Below are 22,281 nucleotides of genomic sequence, written 5' to 3' on the forward strand. Positions count from 1 at the left end.
CCGGATTAGCGGCGAGCCCCGGGCGGCGCTTCAGCACCACGGCCGGCGGACAGCGCCCCAGCCCTCCTGGGCACCTCCCCGGGGCCGGGGCGCCGGAACAGCCGGGGAAAGGTGGTGGCTGGGCGGGGGGGAGAGACCCCCCCCGCGCCCCCCCCCCCCCCCCCCAGCGCTTCCCAGCAGCATCCGGCGGCTGCCGCCTCCCCGCAGAGCCGCTCCGGGCGGGGCTCCGTCTCGGGCCGGCTCCCGGAGCCGGGCTGGCAGGGAGGGAGGCAGGCGGCTGGAGACTGTCAGGCTCACAGCTGTTGCTGCTGACAGCTCCGCTGGCGGGGCCGCGGTGACTAAGCACATCGAGAATCCCCGGGGCTTGTATTTCCTTCTTCCCACCGGGGCCTTCCCCTCCCCGCCCCCCGGCCTCTTCCTCCGCCCCCCGAGAAACCCAGCCCCTGCCCGGACGCGCATTGCCCACCCGGCCGGGAAGCCGAGCAGAGGGCGGGGAAGGGGCTTCCCCGGTGCAGGCTAGCGGAGCATGGGCTCCCCTGGGACGCCGGAGCGAGCCCTCGGGGCGGCCCGGGGGTAAGCCCAGGAGCGACCGGCAGCTCCCGCGGAGAGCGGGGCGCAACTCCCCGGCGGTGGGCAGCCTGGGCCGGACTCCAGCATGCCCGTGCGGAGGGGCCACGTGGCCCCGCAGAACACCTACCTGGACACCATCATCCGCAAATTCGAAGGGCAGAGTGAGTACCGCCGCGGGCCGGCCCCTGCCCTGCCCTGCCCTGCCGGGCACGGCGCTCCCCGGGCACCGCGCTCCCCGGGCACGGGCAGGGGCCAGGGCCGCTCCATCCCACCCTGCCCGCAGCCGCTGCCGGGGAGAGGCGGGCTCCCTTCCCCGCGGGGGGATTTCGGGGGACTTGCAAAACTTCCTGCCGAGTCGTCAGCCGCGTTAAAGACTCGCGGAGAGCCAGCCATGGCCAGGCTGGGAACAGCGAGGCACCTGTGCGCCAGTCCCAGAGAGAGGCGGGTAGATCGAGGGATAGATGGTGTGGGTGGGGGAGATAGATAGATAGATAGATAGAGTGTATGGGGGTAGAGATAGATTGATTAGATAGATGGGTGTGTATGGGGATAGATAGAGTGTATGGGGATAGATATAGATAGATAGATTATATATGTGGGTGTGTATGGGGATAGATAGATATTGGAGGTGTATGGGGATAGATAGGTAGGTAGAGTGTATGGGGTTAGAGTAGGGGTAGAGATATATTGATTAGATAAGTGGGTGTGTATGGGGATAGATAGATTGATAGCTTGATAGGGGGTATATGGGATGGATAGATAGATATTGGGGGTGTATGGGGATAGATAGGTAGGTAGGTACACTATATGGGGAGAAAGTATGGGGATAGAGATAGATTGATTAGATAGATGGATGTGTATGGGGATAGATAGATAGAGTGTATGGGGATAGCTAGATTGATAGCTAAATAGGGGGTATGTGGGATAGATAGATAGATAGATAGATAGAATTATGGGGAGATAGATTGATTAGGTAGACAGGGGTGTGTGGGGATAGATAGATTGATTAGGTAGATGGGTGTGTATGAAGATAGATAGATATTGGGGGTGTATGGGGATAGATAGATTGATTAGGTAGACGGGGGTGTATGGGAATAGATAGATTGATTAGGTAGATGGGTGTGTGTGGGGATAGATAGATTGATTAGGTAGAGGGGGGTGTGAGGATGGATAGATATTGGGGGAGTATGTGGATAGATAGATATTGGGGTGTGTGGGGATAGATAGATTGATTAGGTAGACGGGGGTGTATGGGGATAGATAGATTAGATATTGCTGGCCAGATACCATCAACCAAGACTGTAAAAATGGGGTGGACTCTGGTCTTAGTTACACCAGCATAACTCTGGAGTAATTCCACTGAAGTCAACAGAGTAACCTTGGATTTACTAACATACCCGAGATCAGGAGCTGATTAAAATGTAACTACTCGGGGGGGGGGGGGAGAGAGGATAAAACCTTTTTTTATGTAGGGGACAGAATGTTCAGCTAGAAAATGGCCAGGTAGAAGTGCTTATTTTAGTGCAAAATGGGCTGTCTGGTGCCATTTGCCTTAAATTATAGGATGCTCCCAGGCAGCCTCCCCTGACGAAACGCTGCCATTTGCTGTTGCTAGAAATAATCTCTTTACATGAATTTTAGTGGGTTTATTTTTTTCACCTCTAACACAATGAATGGACAGTGGAGAGCTCTGCTTCTAAAGCGTTTGGCATCGTTTGGGGGAGGGCAGTTCCCTGGCGGTAACCGATGCAAGGGGAGCTGTCTTTTTTAGACGTGTGAGGTCTGATACCCCCGTGGGGTAACTTACCCCAATGCCAAGGGAGTGCACAGTGGGTGCCCAATGCTACCAGAGCAGAAGATACAGAGATCACTTTGCTCACCAGCTGCAAGGCGCCAGAGAATTAGGACCTCTGGGTCCCTCCAGCAGCATAATTCAGCCTGTCTCCCATTGCAGAGTTTGCTGGGGAGACAAACTTGCTGCCTTTCCTCCCTACCCAATTGATCCGTAGTTGCCAAAAGAAGAGAAGGGCCCCTGTGGGGAGGGACGTGATCCTGTGAATGGGAAGTTCATGTAACTTGCCTTGTCTATCCATCTAAATTGGCAAGCTGCATCCCTCGTGCCAGCCGAGTGGTGGGGAGGGGGGCGCTGGGGAACTAGCTCATCAACAAACAGACAAGCCTCCCTCGCCCTCTGCCAGCTGCCAAAGCCGCGGCCAGGCGGGCCTGAACTTGATAACTTGCTGCTGCTGCTGTAAACCTCCCTGCTGCCACTTTTGAAACAGTGCCCCATAGTCTTTAGCTGGGGCTACCTCTTAAAGGGACAGCTGCACAAAAAATAAAGGCCTGCTCGTTCGCTCTCTCGCATACACACACACGGCTCCTTCCAGCTGTAGGAGCCCATCCCCGATCCCCATTTTGGAGGCAGGATTTCATCTCATTCTAACCTGAGGTAGCCCAGTGTGATGGATTGAGCAGAGCAGGGGGCTGAGAGCCAGGAGCTGCTGGGCAGCTAATGCCTCGCTCTGCGACGCCTTGGGCATGTGGTTTAACCTGTAACCCATGCGGGTTACTGCTCACGCATCCCAGTTTGACACCAGCTGCCCCGATAACCGCTGGGGTGAGTGAGAGCAGGAGCAGGCCTGAAAGCTACCAGCTAATAACATCCCCCCTCTTCTCCCTAGCTGAGGTCTCCTCCATGGATTCTGCCCTCCTACACACACACACTGTACCAGATTCTCCTTTAGTGAAGGCCAGTTGCGTGCCCCTCTGATCCGGCTTGTATTTGCCTGACTGACTCAATGAAACAATCCAGGAGTTTAATTCCATTTCCCTGTAAGCAGAGTTGCGCTGCCTAGTTAAAATCAACAGCCTCTTTTCCCTCTGCCCACCCACCTGGCTGCCCACTCCCCTCCCAAGCTCTGCTCTAAGCCCCGACTCACTGAAACTAATCCTCTCCCGGTGCCAGAGAGTGGCAGGCCGGCGCACTGGGCGATACGGAGTGATGGCATCCACTGAGTAAGCGTCTAGATCCATCTGCCAGTGGGGTCAGAGTCATTTAGTGAGTTGAGCAGGGAACTCCACCTGGATCCTGGGTTCTGTGTCTGGCATTGCTGCGCACTCACTTATTCATGCCACTTCTCCTCAGTTTAGCCAGCTTTCAAATGGGTAACAATGGTGACACTTCACCAGCTCACTGCAGGTGCTGGAGCGCCATTCGGGAATGTTTGCAAGGCGCTTTCTCCTCCTCTGCTGAAAGGCACCAGGGAAGTGAGAACGGCTCTTCTCCAGCTCTCTGCCATGACAGGACTGCAAATAGGGGCCCAGGAGTTGCTTGTGGGTCCATTGCGGATTGCAGGAGGCTTCTCCAGCTCCGTAGTGAGCGTGGCCCTTTGCCAATGCACATTCCCCAGGTCAGGTGGGAAAGCAGGCAAACAGCAGAACTGGAATCAACACATTGCAGATGCCACTCCTGTGTAATCAGCGAGATTAATAGCTAGCCCCCAAATGCGCCCTCCGTGTTTAAGAACTGGCTTCGGCTCCAGCCAAAAGAGACGCCGACGTTCGGGAGAGCCATGTTCTCACACACCTGCTAAGGGCACATCCCACTTGGGTACACCCCGGCCCCTAGGTCCCCACTGATTTCAGTGGGGCGGAATCAGGAGCTGAATGTGGCCATGAACTTCCCGCTCGCTGCCGGTCTGAGCAGCCGTGGCCTCTATGTTGCTAGATTACATTAAGGACAGGAGATGAGATACGTGCTCTAATCCCCTCATATCATCGGCCTCAGCTTTACAGGACAGCCTCCCAAGAGAGCTAAAGCAACGGCAACAGGCAGAGGAACCTTCATTGATGGAGCAGGCCAACCCCTTCCCTTCCCCGCTGCCTTCTGTGGAGTCATCCAAAGGCTTCCCCGAGCCCACGACGTCCATGTCTGTTGTCCGGATGTCTGGGTAGTTGAGCTGTGGAACGAATTGCCTAGGGACCTTGTGGAATCTCCATCGTTGGAGGTTTTTAAGGAGAGGTTAGACAAACACTGGTCAGGGGCAGCCGAGCTCAATGGTTTTCAAACTGCGGGTTGTGACCCAGTACTGGGTTGTGGAATGTAAGGCATTGGGTAGTGGCAGCTAACCGCTGACCGGGCCGTTAAAAGTCCTGTTGGTAGTGCTGTCTGGCTAAGGCAGGCTAGTCCCTACCTGTTCTGACACCGCGCTGCACCCCGGAAGTGGCCAGCAGCAGGTCCGGCTCCTAGGCTGGGGGCCATGGGACTGTGTGCACTGCCCCCGCCCTGAGCACTGGCTCCAGACTCCCATTGGCCAGTTTCTGGCCAATGGGAGCTGGGGTGCCTGCGGGCGAAAGCTGCATGGAGCCACTTGCGCGCATCCGCCTAGGAGCTGGATGTGCCGCTGGCCACTTCTGGGGTGCAGCGCAGTCCACGGTGCCAGGACAGGCAGGAAGCCTGCCTCTGCACCCCTGTTGCGCTGCTGACCGTGAGCCGCCTGAAGTAAGCCCTTGCCCCAGCCCTGAGCCCACGCAAACCCAGAGCCCCTTCCTGCACCCCAAACCCCGCTTCCCCAGCCCAACCCTGGAGCCTGCACTGCCAGCCCAGAACCCTGACCCCCTTCTGCACACCAACCCCCTGCCTCAGCCCAGAACCCCCTCCCCCACCCTGAACCTCTCATTCCCGGCCCCACCCCACAGCCCTCACCCCCGCACCTCAACCCTCTGCCCCAACCCTGAGCCCCTCCTATATCCCAAACCCCTCCTCCCCAGCTCCGCTGGGTCATGGGCATCAACAGTTTTCTTCATCTGGGTCACCAGGAAAAAAGTTTGAAAACCTCTGGTCTAGCTCAGGGATCGGCAGCCTTTGGCACGCGGCCTGTCAGGGAAATCTGCTGGCGGGCTGGGATGGTTTGTTTACCTGCAGCATCCCATCCCATCCCATCCCATCTCATCTCCTAGAACTGGAAGGGACCTTGAAAGGTCATCGAGTCCGGCCCCCTGCCTTCACTAGCAGGACCAAGTACTGATTTTGCCCCAGATTCCCAACTGGCCCCCTCAAGGATTGAACTCACAACCCTGGGTTTAGCAGGCCAATGCTCAAACCACTGAGCTATCCCTCCCCCCCAAACCTGGCATCCGCAGGTTCGGCCAATCGCAGGTCCCATTGGCTGCGGTTTGCTGTCCCAGGCCAATGGGGGCTGCAGGAAGCGACGGCCAGCAGATCCCTCGGCCCACTCCGCTTCCCGGAGTCCCCATTGGCCTGGAACGACGAACCGCAGCCAGTGGGAGCTGTGATCGGTCGAACCCAGGGAGGCTGTAGGTAAACAAACCGTCCTGGCCTGCCAGCAGATTTCCCTGATGGGCCGTGTGCCAAAGGTTGCCGATCCCTGGTCTAGCTAATACTGAGTCCTGCCTCACTGCCGGGGACGGGGCTAGATGGCCTATCGAGGTCCCTTCCAGTCCTACACTTCTAGGATTCTGTTTCTCAATTCCCTGCTCCAGTTACTCAGCACAGGCACATGCTTCCGCTGCCCACATCTGGCTGCACACCTCGTTCATACCCCTTCAGAGGGAAGTTAACAGGCGTACGCAGTGCAGTTACCTTCACCGAGCCTGCAGCAACCTCAGTGCGTGAGTCACCTTGGCCCAGCTGGGCCCCCCCAGATGGATAATCTGGCCCACAAACTAGCCAAGAGGCAGTGCTGCGCTTGGGCAAACTTTGAAAAGAGCAAATCGGGCGGGGAGAGGTGATCGCTGTAAGGTGGGGTGGGAGGGGTTGAACTAGCCACCCACCGGTGTGTGCAGGGTAGATCCCCGAGGAGGAGGAGGGATTACAGAGGGTGCTATGAAGGTCATGGAAGGGAAAAAAAGAGCAAAGGGATGACATTGAGAGAAGGGAAATGTATCAATGAATTATTGACTCACTTATGCCCGTTGTACACATTGGCTTCAAAGAGACACTCCTGAGTTACACCAGCGTCGGGAGAATCGGACTGAGGATGGTAAAGACCCATCAGCTCATTTAGTCCTTCCCCCGGCAAATGCCAGATTATTCCCTGTTGTACGTGTGCTTGCGTTTGGTCCCGTCTAGCTTCAAAGGTCACAGCTGATGGGGCTGCTGCTGCTCCCCCCGGGAAACAATCCCACGGGCGAGCCGATCTCACAGCCAGGAAGCACCTGCTGCTTTTCCACCGAAATCTCCTTAGACTGAACATCATATAGGACGTGTAAAGTGGGCAACATGCCAGACAATGGGCTGTAGGCAATAATCCTAGGAGACAGTGTGGTCTAGTGGTGAGGGCCTTAGCTGGCAGTCCGCGCCCAGCTATGCCACTGACCTGCTGTATGACCTTGAGCAAATTACGTCACCCCTCCAGGCACCAGTTTCCCCTCCCATACTTTGTCTTGTTCATTTGGACTGTAAAAGCTGGGACAACCTCTTACTATATATTTGTACAGCACCTTGCACTGGGGCCCTGATCCCGGCTGGGGCCTCTAGGCACTATTCAATAAATAATATGTTAATGAATAGAGAACCTGAGGGTTTGTCTCATCTCTACTGTCTCAGCGTTAGATCCTCATGTGGTGTAATGGCGCGCAGCTCCCCCGGCTCAGTAGAACGGTGCCCACGTACAGCAGCCGTGGTAGAAACAAAAGCCACTTTTCCCATGCACACAAACACCACTTGGCAGGGACACCGGGGTAGACCAGGCTCCCTAGCTCCAGAATTGCGTCTCACTGTCTGCACCAGCAAGGAAAGGCGAAAGCGCCTGTCACAGGGCTGGCGCATCCCGTCACAGCGCCCCTTTACTCACAGCTGTCTCGCTCGTCTGCAGTGATGGGGAGGGAAATACAGCGAAAGCAGGAGGCGGTTTGGGATATTGCTAGTGGTGGCAGTGGCCCAGCGGACTGGGAGTCAGGCTGCTTTGGCTTCTAGTCCCAGTCCTGCTGCTGCTACACTGGGCAAGTCACCGGGCCTGTCAGTGCCTCAGTTTCCCCTTCTATAAAATGGAGATCATATACATAGGGATTCTGCCATGTTTAATATCTGTCAAGTGCTTTGACATCCCCCAGATGGGAGATGGTTTTAAAAAGCCCCTTGAAGCCCTGTTCCAGCTAAGGAAACATCCCACGTGGTGCTGGGGAAACCCAATGGTTTATATTCCAGTAGCACCCATAGGCACCAGCTGAGATCAGGGTCCCACAGTACTAGGCACTATACAAACAAGTAGGGAGAGACGGTCTCTGCCCCAAGGAGCTTACAATCTAAACCGGTGAGGCAAGAGCAGGAACTGACTTATCAGAGGTCACTGGTGGAGGCAGGATCAGAACTCACCTTTTCTGAGTAATTCTGTGATTTGGCCACTGCCCCAGGCTGCCTCTCTAAGCATCTTGCCCTCAGACACCCTATTTGCATGAAGACTACAAGGACGGTGCCCTGGCAAATCTTTGCACCCAGCTCTGCAGGTGGAGAACCTCCTGTCACTCCCACCCGCACATCCTCCGCTAGGAAGTTCACTTGGGAGCAGTCACCTTTATTTTAACCCTTTGCTTCCCATGCGTCTTTGCAGACCGCAAGTTCCTCATCGCCAACGCCCAGATGGAGAATTGCGCCATCATCTACTGCAACGATGGCTTCTGTGAGATGTTCGGCTACTCCCGGGTGGAGGTCATGCAGCGCCCCTGCACCTGCGACTTCCTCACCGGGCCTGAGACCACCAAAAACTCCATCGCGCAGCTGACGCAGGCCTTGCTGGGATCCGAGGAGTGCAAGCTAGAGATCCTCTACTACAGGAAAGACAGTAAGAGCCCCTCATTGAAATAGCAACATGGGTAGCTAGGTGGGGGATGCACACAGGGGTAGCCATCCTAGGAGTTCTTTGCTAGTGGGAGATGATTGCTATTTATACAGCACTATGGACTGGTCTCCCTCTGTACAGACGAGCCTGATTCTCCTTTCCTACTGATGTACTTCTACGGATTTCCCCTAAGCTACTCCTGATTTACCCCAGGGTGAACAAGAGCAGAATCAGCCCCCAGGACCCGGCCTTGAGAGGCTTAAAATGTGGAGGGCTACCTTCTGCCCTCACCAACGGGGTGTCAAGGGGAGCAGGCCGCACAGGATCTGGCCTTGAACTGGACTGAAAACACGACAGAACTGCCTACAGATCTCAGGACTGGGGGTGGCGAAGGGGAGCAGTATGGGGGGGAGGCGACAGCCACTGTCATGGGGAGCACAGAGAACATCCTTATGGGGCTCCTTTGCTCAGTCTTGATTTTTCCCGTTCATTGCGATAAGGGCCCTGTCTTCTGCTTTCTCCAAAAGTGACACCTTGTAACCAGCCAGCCCCAGTTCTGCCTTCATGGCAGCTTGGGTTTCAGTGCAGATGCACGGATCTGAGCGCAGCCCAAGTTTGCAGGGGAGGGCAGGTTACACCCATTCTGAGCATCCAGCAAACACAAGCAAATCCAATGGGCCTGGTCCTCCGGCGCCTTGTGGTGTTATTTACGTCGATGCAAAGCGCGTGTCACCATTCCAATGTGGAGCATTTCCCCCTCCGGCAGGATCAGACCCATACTGCACAAGTGGCAGGATCAGACCCGATGGGCCCATTTTAAAGAGGCCTCCCCAAGTGAGTCTGTGGACGGGATCCTTAGTCTGGCTGCCCCACTTCAGTCTGGGCTGTGGAAAGGTCCCCTGAAGTGTTGTCTATTTCTAAAGCGACAGAAGGTCTTGATCAGTCTTCTGGATTGAACTTCCCTCGTGCTTGAGATCCCAGGTCCTGACCCAGAACCTTTCGCCAATGATTCAAACCTCAAAGTCCAGCCCTCAAACTTCCCAACCTATCTCCCTTAGGTACTTGTCTGGACCCCATCCCATAGTATCTGAGCACCGCACAGTCACGGCTGAGCAGAAACTCATAACCCTCCAGGAGGCAGGGTAGAGCAATTATTGCCATGTTCCTGGGGGCGGGGGGCTGAGGCGCTGTGATGGGGTATATGCCTCACCCTGGCTCTGAAAGGGTTAAGGGGAGCTGGGGAGCTTAATTAGCAGTGGCACCTGGTGGTTGGGCCAGGCCCAATTAAAGATGAGTCCTAGCTGGGGGAGGAGCCAAGTGGTTAGTACAAAAAGAGGAGGCCCACCCTGGAGTAGGGAATGCTCAGTTCCTCTCTGGGTAGCAGACAGTTGATGAGGATGCATGGTATCTAGAATAGAGAACTTTCTCTCTAGGGGGCCAGGAAATGGGGTAAAGCTACTAAGCTCGTGGCTTGTTCTGGCAGCGTTTAGACCTCCAAAGAGGCAGCCCAGGGAGGTGTTTGGGTGAGGAGGGACACAAAGGGGCGCCTGAGAGGGATAAAAGCTTAAGCCTAAGGAGGCCAGAAGTGGCTGAAGTCTGTATTCTCATTGGGGACTTGTTGGAGGACTCCAGGGGAGAGCCCTGCAAATCCAGCTCTGAGAGAACCTAGCGAGGCCGTGGGGCCTGAGAAGGCCGAGACATCCTGGCACCTGAGGAGAATGCAAGTACGCAGTAGGTCCAGGAAGGGGCTCTGGGAAAGGCCAGCTGACAGGCTGAGGGAGGAAGAAGCCCAGGGTGGTTGCAGGGGTGGCTCTGACTAGACAGACCTTGCCTGCTCACTATGGGGTCTCTGGGCTGGAACCCAGAGGAGAGGGAGGGATGGGGTTACCCCACCAGCCCAGGGGGAAGGTGGTGCAAAGCCCCCTGACAGAAGGGGATAAGAACCTTTGAAGCCCTGAGGGTTGAAGGCCCATGGGGCCCAGCGGCAGGGGCTGAAACCTGAGGTAAAGGACACTGGACTCTTGTGGGTCGGACTTTGTTACCCCAGAAGGGGTGGGGCTAAAAGCGACCTGGCCAGGTGGCCGAGTCCCAAGAAGGAGCCCGCTACAGGGCCAGAGCGGTTGTCAGCCCTAGACGAGAGGCGTCTGCTACACCATGCAACCGCCTCGAGGGCGTGCGCTGAGGGGACGTCTGCTCGTCCACAGGCACAGCGATACCGAGGTCATAGGCTGGGTCATAGACTCGCACCATCCTTCCTCCCTTAGAATACACCCATGGGTGCAGTGCCCAAAGTTGGGCTCCTTGGGGTCAGGAGGGCTCTGACTGTATCCTACTGCCGCTGGAATGGCAACTCTGAGGCCGCTGCTGCTGGTGGGGCAGATGGGGCTTGGATTTGCTGCACTGCCAGTCTTCTGCTGCCAGCTGTGGCAAACAAGGCTTCCTCCTTCCACCCAAGCAGCTTTGGGGGTGGGGGGCTTGTTAAAGCAAAAACAAGACTTTCGATGCACATTACAGGATGGGCCATGGCTCTGCCCTGTAATCTGATTGGTTAGGGTATAAGTGTAACGCCAACAGACCCTGGTTGTCAGCAGGCAGGATCAAACCTGCGGCCTCTAGAGCTTAGTGCATGAGCATCTACTGCATGAGCTGAAATCCAACTGGCTGTTAACTAAGGCAGTAGAGCGGATTCATTTTCTCTCTCGCTAAGTGGTCTCGGTGCCACCAGATGGGCCAGAACACCCCACCCAGCAGGTGTGTGTGTTACGTAAGCAGGAGAATGTGATACCATTTGAACTTCCTCCTGACGCAAAGCCCCTGGAAATCAATGGGCAGACACCCACTGACGTCTGCGGGCTTTGGATCGAGCCCTGCAAGCGCCGACCGAGCAGAAACTCGACTGTTAATTCAAGGCTCTGCTTCCCCTTGGCCAGCGCGGTCCCGCCGTACCCAGGCGGTGTTCTGCTGGCGGGATCCAAGTTCTGCTTCCCTCCAGCAGAAGGTGGCTAGTGTGGGCGCAGATGGAATTACATTAAGATGAAAATGAAGCTTTGCTGGGAAATGCCGGTGATTAATTCTAATGCTGCGGGGAGTTAGTTAAACATTGAGGGCTTGATGCTGCAAACAGGAAGCATATGGAGCCCCAACGGCAGCCAATAGGTGCTCCCCTGGGAGACGGCTTAGAACATTAGGTACTCGCTAGATATGCAAATATTGTTTTGTAAACAGCCCGAGGCACCTTATTAGTGTTTTATCCTTGAAACCCCAATGGAGATGTGGGGGTGGGAATAGTGTTCTAGGTATGAACACCAGGCCAGAGACAGTCTCTGCCCTGAAGATCGTGTGACCTCACCAGACTGCAAATGTGAAAAATCGGGATGGGGGTGGGGGTAATAGGAGCCTATATAAGAAAAAGATCCAAAAATTGGGACTGTCCCTATAAAATCAGGACATCTGGTCACCCTACCTGAAGACCTTACAACTTAAATAGACTAGCCAGATGAAGGATGTGGAGGGGGGAAAGAGAGGAAAACAGACCTTAAGTGACTTGCCTAAAGTCATGCAGCAGGGGAAGCTCAGAATAGACAGGAAGGGCATTGACCTGTGTGACATTGGGCAAGACATTCTGCCTCTGTGCCTCAGTTTCCCATCTGTAAAATGGGGATAATTGCACTACCCTGCCTCCCCGGAGTGTGTGAAGATAAATGCCTTAAAGACAGAAGTGAGGGGGACATGTATAAGTGCTTTAGATACCTAGACTAGGACCCAGGTGTCCTGCCTGCCAGCCCAGTGCCCCATCTGTTGTCCACAGCACCTCTCATCTCACCTGTCCCTGTTTCACTGCCTGGGTGACCCGGCGTGGTGCTGAGAGAGCTGCTATGCGCCAGGAGGCTGATGGCCCAGATTAGGACTCAGTGAATGCTGTCCCCGTTTCAATGAGGGTGACTTTCACCACGCTCCTATTGAGGGAAAATAACACTTCCCTTCCTGCAGCTTTGGCTTCTGCTCCCCCTGCATTCCTGGAGTCCTCCCATTACAAATGACTGGCCGCACGCATCAGTAACAAAGACCTCATCAGAGTCTTTCTTGCAGGGTGGTTAATTGCTTTTATTCTAGTGGAGCAACTTTAAAATCTGGGGTTTGGTGATTTGCCCCTCTCGCTAAGCAGCTGTAGTGACCAGGGTAGCGTCTGTATCGCCCTGCACTTTCCCTTTAAGAGCCAGGGCACAGGGGACTTGTCTTCTCAGAAGGGTCTACTGTGTCCTTCTGTCATAGGGGGGTGGGGAGGTCTTCACATTAGAGACAGTGCATTCTGCCTATGAGGAGCCAAGCATGGGTGTGTCTTAAGGGCCTGATCCTGCCAAGTGCAGAGCTCCTTCAGCATCTCTGCTAGACAGGCAATGTGCCTCCCTAGGGGGGACAACCTGTGCAAGCGCAGTGTGATCTAGGGGCGGCAGGAGGAGAGCCAGAGCGCTGACGTTACAGGATGGGGGGCAGGAGTTGCTCAGAGGCTGCAGATAGAGATTTTTTTTTTCCTGCTGCCTTCGGTATTTGCCAGGGCTCCTTAAAGAGGGAAAGGCGACTCCGCCAGCCCTGCTCAGAGACTGATTGTTGCAACCGCCGGGACGGGAGAGAATCCTGGGGTGACGATTAAACTGACAAACCACAGCTATGGTGACGTTCCGACTGCAGGCAGCCCAGATACACGGGCGAGGCTGGACTGGTGCAGGATGGCCAGCCGAGCCACTGCATTGGCTGGGCCACAGGGCTTGAGTTGGAAGGGAGACCTGACCCTGTTTCTGTAGGCACAGCTGGCTGCTCGAATGTCCAGGCAGTCAGATTTGCATTCCCAGTTAAGTGCGGGGGCGGGGGGGTCTCAAAGAGTCCAGCACTGAAACTCTGGCCCCTGATGTTCATGGGTCCCAGCATGCCCCTCCCGCCTGTGCTTTATACTGGGGGAAGGTGCTGGATTGACAGCCCTGGTGAATGGTGCCCCCCAGACAAGCTCCCCCCTATTCTGTGCTGTGTTATCAGGCTGACCCTCAGCTCCACCTCCATGGGCTGTTCAGTCCTTGTGGCATCTGCTGAGTTGCACTAACCGGCCCCTTGGCTTGGGTCAGTCCGGCTGGTTCTGGGGAATAGGGACGCCGTCCACTAGGAAGTGGCTGGGAACCCTCTGTGCTGACTCACTTCAGAGGCACCACCAAAGCGCTCTCAGGGTACATCTACACTACAGCGGGGAGTCGATTTAAGATACGCAAATTCAGCTACGTGAATAGCGTAGCTGAATTCGACGTATTACAGCCGACTTACCCCGTTGTGAGGACGGCGGCAAAATCGACTTCTGCCGCTTTTTGTCGGCGGCACTTACTACCACCTCCGCTGGTGGAGTTAGAGCGCCGATTCGGGGATCGATTGTCGCGTCCCAACGGGACGCGATAAATCGATCCCCGAGAGGTCGATTTCTACCCGCCGATTCAGGCGGGTAGTATAGACCAGGCCTCAGAAGAGATGGGTCTTCAGCAACCACCTGCATGGGCCCTGCGAGCTAGAAGCGAAGAGGGCCGGATTTTCAAGTGCCCAGCACCCCCCATCGGAGACCATGTTCTCCCAGGAGCTCAGCATCCAACTGGAGAAGTCTTGGGGAGGGGGAAATCTGGCCCTGATTCCAGTGCCTAAACGGGAGCGTTTAGTTTGTTCCCCAAAGAGCTTAGCCTTTTCGGGCAGGGTTTGTACAGCACCTAACACCGCGGGGCTGCGGTCCGTGAGCAGGGCTCCCCGGTGTACAACAAGAATGTTGGAAATTCTCCCCAGTGGTTTTCCCTGCCCCAGGGTGCCCTGAGCCTCCCTTAACCTCCCCCCTCTCCCCTGTGCCGTGTTCTGCTGGCCACAGGAGAAGCTCAACCAGTTCAGCACTTAACCTGGAAGAGCGGCTGCCGCTTTTTTTTTTAATGCCTTGAAGAAAGCCGTTCATGTCTATTTTTAAAACCCTGCCCCGCGGCACTAGGCTTTTCAAGGGGAGCATTGTCTCCCCACAGCGCTCCGCCTGTGAGCATTCAGCCCATTATAGATGGGGCTTATCGGCAAAGAAAGGGGCCTGCGTGCGAGGGACCTGCCGCTTAATTACACAGCGGAGGCTCCAAACCTGATGATCCTCTTTTTTTTTTTTTTTAATTTTTTTTATAACGTCGCCACCAATCTCCAGGCTCTGCCGTTTCTGACTGCAGTGCAGCCGGCCCGGCAGTTCCCCTGCTTGTTGCGTTGCTTTTTACGGCCTGCCAGAGAGACAATTATACCTAGTGGAGACATGTCCGCTCCTTTGACTAGAAAGAAGCCACTGCTAGGGGCTATGCCGCTTGCTGGCATTTACCCCCCAAGGAAACAGCACTGAGCATCAGAACTGCGAGGGAGGGGTGTGGCACTTGCACTGGGTCCAGCAGCAATAAATATTTGTGTGCGCACATGTGTGTGTATGTGCACGTTGACACATACATGTGTGTGACTCAGATGTCCCTTGGACGAGGTGGCTCAGAGGGTAATGGCCCATCAGAGGAAGGATGCCATGGACAGGAGGCTGGTTGCTTAGTCATCTCAGGGACATGTAATCTAATAGGTCTTTCCCAGCTCTGTTGGTTCACTCGATGCAACTTCCTGAAAGGGTGAGAGATCCCCCTCCTAACACAGGCTGCATCAGAGGAAAGCAGGGGCTGGTCCAAACGGCACCCCTGCGCCCCACCGTCCCTGACTTGGTGAATTCAGATCCACACGTGGGCTTTGTGACCGAGAAGTCAGAACTTCTCATCCAAGTCTGTTGCTTCTATCTCCGACGCTCAGTAACGCCTCCTGCCACGTAGTCTTGCATTGCATCCTCTATACAGACAAAAATGATCCCTTGTCCCAAGCTCTGCTTCCTCCCGCTTGCACTCCTTACAGCTGGCTCCAGACTGTGCTGCAAGAGGGGAGCTGATTAGGATGGGTGTGGCAAGAAAAGCCACCTCACCTGCTCCCCGGTGCTCTGAAAAGCAGGGCTCTTCATCCTGGAGCGGTTCTCCGGCTAAGGGCTTGAGGGCTGGTTGCTTCCCCTGCCAAGAACATGGGAAGGCAGGCCCACCAAATTCCTCTCCCCTCTGGACCCTTCCCATGACTCCCTATTCCGGGCTCTACCACTGCAGGATGGTGACTGATCTTGGCAGCTGTTGCAGGAACTGCTGACCAAGCCATTGTTCCCATTCCACTGGGACCTCTACCTGTTGACACCCTTCTCAACTGTTTACCGAGTTCTCATAGGTGGCACCATCTTTGTAAGTCGGTGGACCATGAGTTCTTAAAAGTGCGGGTCTGCTCTGCACAGCAAAAATAGCAGGGCCTCCTACTTACCTGCCTTTTGGCCAGATCAAACCTGCCCAGTTACAGGTTAAAATGTTTTCTAGCTGCCAGCCCTGCCCAATCTGCCTGGGATCTGAGAGTCAAACTGGGTTCTTCCCTTCCCGCGGACCGTTTTACGCTCTCGGTCACAGCAGTGCCGACTCCGCTGTCTTCAGCGATACCCTCGATGGATTCCAAGGCATTTGCAATGGTGTCGCTGATTGGGACTTAATAAGCAATTGTGTTGTGCTAGAGAGAATAAACCCCAACTCCCATTCTCACTATGCTGACTCCGCAGGGCTGATGGGAGTAAAAAGCACTAGCCCCTTATTTCAGTCCCTAAAGTCAGCAGATAAGGGGCTACTTTTCCATCACTTTCAACATCATTGAGTGAGGCAGAGAACATCGGGAAGGGCACGTTGGTTAGACAAGGGGCTTGTCTACGTGGGACACTTGAACGTTAATCCGAATTAACGAAAGGTATGAATTTAAAGTGGATTAGTTAAACTACATTAAACCCAGGTGTGGATGCTCACATTTGGAGTTAAATTCACACCTTTAGTTAATTTGGATTCATGTTCCTGAGTGTCCCTGTGTAGACAAGGGTTCTCTTCCCAGCTTCACCCCTGACCTGCTGTGTCACAATTTCCTCCTCCTGCTGCTCTTCATCGCATCACAGGGTGGGGGGGGAGGGTGTGCTTCAGGATTGGTTGCTGGGCAAAACCTTTTGATGTCCTCAGGTGAAAGGTGCTATCGGAGGGCAAGGGGACAATGTGAAGAGACAATGCTTGTAACCTCTTCCCTCTGCATTCTCGCTTTGGGAGGACTTGACGTTGCTGACTTTAGCATCTGTCACTTTGGCTCTTGTAACGGGTCTGCCCTTCCACGGTCAAAGCGGTGTGGAATCCTAGTGGTTACATGCATCCCTGACTGCTGGTACCTAGAGGCCTACACCAGATACAAGCTCTGCTGCTCGAGAGGCAGTGTGGTCCAGTGGGTAAAGGCATTGGTCCAGGAGCCATGGGACTATTTCCCCACCCTGCAGGTGCCTCTGGACAAGATACTTCACCTTTCCCTCTGCTTGTCTATTTAGAGTGTAAATTCTTCAGGGCAAGGACTCTCTCACTGACTGTCCAGCCCCTAGCACCACGGGGCCCGGAACTGGGGCATTTAGGATGCTACTACAATACTGATTCTAGTGTCTGTTAATGGAGAGGCTCCTCTAGATGGAATGGCAGAGGGTAACTGAATGGGTCAGCAGGGAAATAAATGAGGGGTGTTGGCAAGTCCATTGTCATTGGGCTTTGGAGTTGATGCCCTACTGGGATGGGTGGGGGTGGGGGAGTCCACGCCGCTCTTGAGGCTAGGGTGGCTTGAGTGGCTTTCCTCAGACCTGAGTTTCATTTGTGCATGGGGCTTTAAAAGGGATCTCTGCCCCCAGGAGCCAGTGAGCTCATGTAGACCTGTTGCTGGCTATTGTGACCACTCGGGTGGAGGGGGGATGCGGCAGCCAGAGACGTGAGCTGGCCAGTGCTACCGTCTGTCCTTTGACAGGCAGCACATGGTGGGGTAGAAGGATAAGTGTGCGTATGTGGGGGGCGGGTCCTTCCCAATCTGCCCCGCACTGGGTCCAGGGGCCACTGTGGAAAGCAGCAGAAGCCGGGACGTGGCTGATTCAGCATCCCTAATCACCCTGTTCAAAGCCAAGCAATCCGTCCAAAGTTAATTTCCTTACAAGATGACTGACAGTGACCGAGCAGGAGAGCCAGGAGGTTAATTACAAGCTCATTTGCTTCAGCCAGCTCCCCGGGCAGGGAGGGAGCTGCCAAGGGTGACAGTCCCATCCATCCATCCCTGCTCACGCCGTGTTGTTTCCTGGGCTCTTCCCTTCCTGGACCGTGGGGAGTAACTCTGCTCTAATGTGCCCCCACCAGGAGAGTCTAAGGAGACGCTGGAGGCAGCCTGACACTTTGCTTTAATGCAAAAAGGAGCAGCTGTTGCTACCATTCATGCTCTTGGCTGCAGACTGGCATTTGCTTTCCCTCTTGCACCTTGGAGGGGCCCAAACCCCCTGCCGCTGCCCAGACCTATCCCCCTCTATCAAGGCAGCCCTCATGCTGGGCTTCCTGAAACGCATCATGGGGCCGTGCTGAGCAGAGATGCCGCGCTGCTGGCTTTGGTCTGCAAGCTGGAGGGAGGGAATCCAGGGGTCATGAGAGTGGAATCTGGCAGACCCTGGTGGAGATGTCTGCTGAGGGGCACTCGGATGCAGCTCTAGGCTATGTGGGGCCGGCTCTGCATTGACAAAACAGGGCCTGGTTTTCCATTGCCCTGAACGTTGCATTGTCTCTTGCAGCCGGGCAAAGTGGGTGGCAATCCGCATTGGGCACCCAGCTCGCACTGATGCACAAGGGCTGGGCCAATGGAGAATTGGGCCCAAAGGCCGGGAATGGGGAGGCCCCTGAATGGGATTATTTTCCCTTTGCTCGTGGGGGATGCAGGGCATGGATGAAATATTGCCGTAGCCCAGGGAGCAGCAGCAGCTGGCAGCCTCTATTAGCGTGGAGTGGTTTTCTTTGTAATCTGCAGGCATCTGATGCTTATGAATATGAAACTGGCGACACCAGCTAAAGCCCGCTGGCAGCTGGTGTGTCAGCCTCCTTCGTGCAGTTCTATTAAAGCAGTTATAATTTGCAGCGCAGCCGGCTATTCCGGTCCTGGCCCTTCACCCTACCCCAGCTCTAGGGATCTTCCTCAACCTTGACCTGCAGCACCTTCTGCTATCCCAGGTCTGGTCCTCCCTGACCAGAGACAATCAGTGGTGGGGCTAAATGGGGTTGTGAATTAGAGATTGCAGTGAGCACAGCAAACTCACTTCGTTTGGGACCCACCCCCCAACCTGTCTCAGGAGGGAAGGGGGGGAAATGAGTGATGGGAACTCCACGGCATCTCTTCCCTGCGGGAGGCCCAACCGCAGAGAAGCGTCTGCCTTGCTCTACTGCTTTTCCGAGCTCTGTGTTGGCTTCTCAAATGATGCTGGAGTTGAACAGCTAGGCTTGAATTCTCAAAGGTATTTAAGTGCCGAGTTAGGCATCTAACTGCTTTGGATGCACTGGGCCCTGCTTCTCTGCTGTCGTGCACCTTGTGCAATCATCTGCATTAGTGCAAAGCACGTGTAAAATGCTACCCGGCCACACTGTTGCAGTAGGGGCCGGAAGGTTGCCCTGCACCCTTGTGTTGTAACTTGCCCCAATGCAAAATCCCACCTAACCAGCGCATCCAGTGGGTGGCAGTATTTCACACCCACTTTGCACTGGGGTAATCCACGGCACAAGACCACAGCAAGGAGCACTCCTGCCCAGGTCCCTTGCACTGAGCCCAGAGATAGGATTTCTCGTCATTGTACATCCTTCCTGCTGGCACTGCTCTCCTGGCTATCCCCAGGTGGAGCTGTGCTGGTGACTTCCCTGTTGAACAGACACCTTTTCAACATGTTGCTAGAGCCCCTGAGCAGGCAGGGGACGTTCGATTCCAGCAGGGGGATTGAACTTACTCTGGGAGAGAAAAGAGACCTGAGTCTCCATTGCCCAGCACTCCGGGCAGCTGGTTTTATCTGCACCAGGTGACTCTGGTTTGGTAGCATTTTACAGCTGGGTGGCACAGGTGCAAATGACCATGTGACAGGCAGTGGAGATCCAGGCAGAATCGGTGAGGGGAGACCGTTGTGATGCTTGATCTAAGGCTCCTGGTGTTTACAATGTGTCTCTGACGCGGGAGCTGAGCACATCCGACCGCTCCCAGAGCTCCTGGAAGCAGCTGTACCTGGGTACCCAGCCTGAATGCTTCCATCTCTAACTCCTCCCCGGGGCCTGCGTCTCCTCTGCCTGGCACCATGTGGTGTCATTGACAACATACAAAAGGAGTTAAAATTCTGCCTTCCCCGGTCGCTCCCACCACTGGGGAGCATTTCACACCCACCTGGCACAAGTGTAAGTGACAGCACGGAGCCCAAGGCAGGGCCAATTCGAGTGCCTTGGTCCCGTCTCTTCTACAAAGCTTTGTAGCGGTCGCCGGCATGGGTGCATTGCTCCAAGCAAGTTCTAGGGCGAGCTGCTGTGCCCACAGAGCTGGGATATCTCAGTGTTGCCAGCTGAATGCTCTCAATTTTATTACAAGTCTTGTGATATTGGGTGCTTTCCTTAAAGCCCCAGTACCTGGAGTCATGTGAATGAGAGCATCTTGGCTTTCATTTTAAAAAATAACATTTCTAGCTGCAGAGAAAAACTGGAAAACTTGGCCTGAGTACAACCTCAGAAGGCAAATAAACAGAACCCAGCATTTACTGGGCAGTTTTTTGTTTGTAATCTCAGGATTGTTAAGCCAATCTTGTTTTGTTTTGGGGTGGTCTGACTCATGATCTCTTAAGGTTTGGGAATACTGTGAGCTCCCTGGGGCAGGTGGGTCTCTTTGTGCTGTTTGTACAGCACCAAGCACAGTGAGGTCCTGGTCTGTGACCGGGTCTCCTAGGTGCCACTGCAATCTAAATCATTGTAGCCGGTCAATCACATCGCTCCTGATCACTGTAGGGTGGAACAGGGGCAGTGTCAATTGTACTTACTACTTTACTAGCTCTGAGGCAGCCTGTTTGCTTAGCTCCCTTCTCCAGTATATAAACCTTGTGGACACTACAGCTCCCAGCATACTGAAGCTTGGCGTCTGAGAATTGCTCCTCTCCTGGGAGGCTGCACTCTGCTTGTATGCTGAGTGCAGCTGGTGCATTGCCTTTTTTGTGGCCCTTGGTTGTGCAAAATTTGGGAGGCCCCGGCATTGCCAGGGGCCTGTGTAAAGGGGCCCCCATGCATTTTGCTGTTTTGCTTTCCCTGCCTGGCAGAATAGTCATTAAGTAGAGAGACGGCTCTGACCTTCAAGGGGCGGCAGCCCATGGGAGCAGTCCCTGCATTGACCCGTCCATCAACGTGGGATGAATTCCATACTCAGCATCTTTATCCTATTAACACTTCCAGAGGCAGATTCTGTCACGGAGAAACACTCACTTATGTCCCTGGGGCTGGTCCCCCCCCGAAGTGACTTCACTCAGGGCTGCGGCTGTCTTCATCTCTCTTCCCATGCTGCACGTACACTGATGCAGTGTCTGACTCCAGCATCCGACGCAAAACAGGACTCAAAGAATGACATGTTGCTGGGAGCAGAATCTGTCCCTCATACCTGCTGAGTAAAAACCCCCTCAGCTCCAGCCATATGGGGCTCGGTTAATGCAATATAAATGCAGTGAAGTTCCTCTTTCCTTATTAACGGGAGAGGCAGGCGTGCTGTGAGATATGGATCAGGTCTAGCAGTGTTGGGAGAGCAGGGTTCTGTTCTTGGCTCTGTCACTGACTCTCACCTTAACATGGCACCATGTCCTCACTCTGTGCCTCAGTTTCCCTTTTGTGAAACAAGGATCAGGTTACCAAAGGCGTTCTAAGGCTATCTAGCAGTGATATTTGTTGCTGTGCTACACACAGTGGCCACTAGGAACTTCACTGGGCGAGAACTCTGATCCTACTGGTTCAAACGCCCCTGGCTCCTATCACTTGAACTAAAGGAGAATATCCATTCTCTGTTAGCAGTGTAGGGTGTCTGACACACAGGTGAGCTGTTCCAATACAGGGCACTGCACATATACAATAGCTGGTTCATTGCGGTACTAATCTGCCTCTCAGACTTTCGGCAGCAGCATTTCAGCCTTAAGTCTGCTTTGCTGGGTGACCTCGGGCAAGTCATTTTTCCTTCCATCTCAGTTTGCTGCTGTAAGATGGGGATTGTGGTACTTGCTTCCTTTGGGACCTAGGAGTGGAAAGCACTGGAAGAGGGTGCAGTCTTTGCCCATCTCTAGTCTCTGCGGGACACATCCTCGGGGCCTCGCTCCATTTCCCCTGATCCTGACTGGGGCCGCGCGCCCCCAAATGCTTGCAAAGATCAGTGGGAGCTTTGGCTGAGAGAGGATCCCTGGATTTGGCCCGAAGAGCCTCTGTTTCATGAAACCAGCTTGGCACCCCAGCCCCTCCCCAAATCACTCGCTGACTCAAGGCTTCTCAGTGGCGCTTGGCCCTGGGAATTCCTGGCTTGGGCCCCCAAGCTCTGTGCAGGGGCGTGTGAAGCTGGCCATGTGGTGTGCACGCTAAGGGTCTTTCCAATGAAAGGACCCCATCCCCTTTGGGGCACGGGAGAGCGGTGCGTCGGCTGGGCCTGGCTGGGCTCTCAGGAGTGCCGTGGCGTCACGACACTCGGTTTAATTGCTGCTGATTTCGGTGCCCGGCGTTCAGCTAAGCTGCGCTAATGCCTGAGGGCTGCAGAGGTTTAGCATGGAAAGGCCAAAAGGCCCCGTGTTATCCAGTGTCGTTCACTGCCTTGGAGCCACACATCAGGCTGCCTTTTGCCAGCCCCTTGGGTCTGGCTGGAAGTTGGCTGGGATCCTAGCAGTTGATGGGGGGGATCGGTTCCCTCGCCCTTCTCCCTGCAGCCAAAACCACTCGGCTGCCCCGGCAAT

General features: G+C 54.9%; 1 protein-coding gene across 2 annotated transcripts in view; it reads left to right on the forward strand.

The window, feature by feature from the left end:
• The first annotated feature begins 352 nt into the window (after positions 1-352).
• KCNH6 (potassium voltage-gated channel subfamily H member 6) overlaps positions 353-22,281 on the forward strand; it is a 97,324-nt gene continuing 75,395 nt past the window's right edge. The window contains exons 1-2 of one of the 2 annotated variants that reach the window (XM_034756129.1): positions 353-731; positions 8,142-8,372. In XM_034756129.1, the coding sequence (XP_034612020.1) occupies positions 656-731; positions 8,142-8,372 (307 nt within the window). In that variant the 5' untranslated portion in view covers positions 353-655. The remainder of the gene's footprint in view (positions 732-8,141; positions 8,373-22,281) is intronic. The other variant, XM_034756130.1, reaches the window with a different exon arrangement.

This window comes from Trachemys scripta, chromosome 23, assembly GCF_013100865.1.
Source record: "Trachemys scripta elegans isolate TJP31775 chromosome 23, CAS_Tse_1.0, whole genome shotgun sequence".
NCBI lineage: Eukaryota > Metazoa > Chordata > Testudines > Emydidae > Trachemys > Trachemys scripta.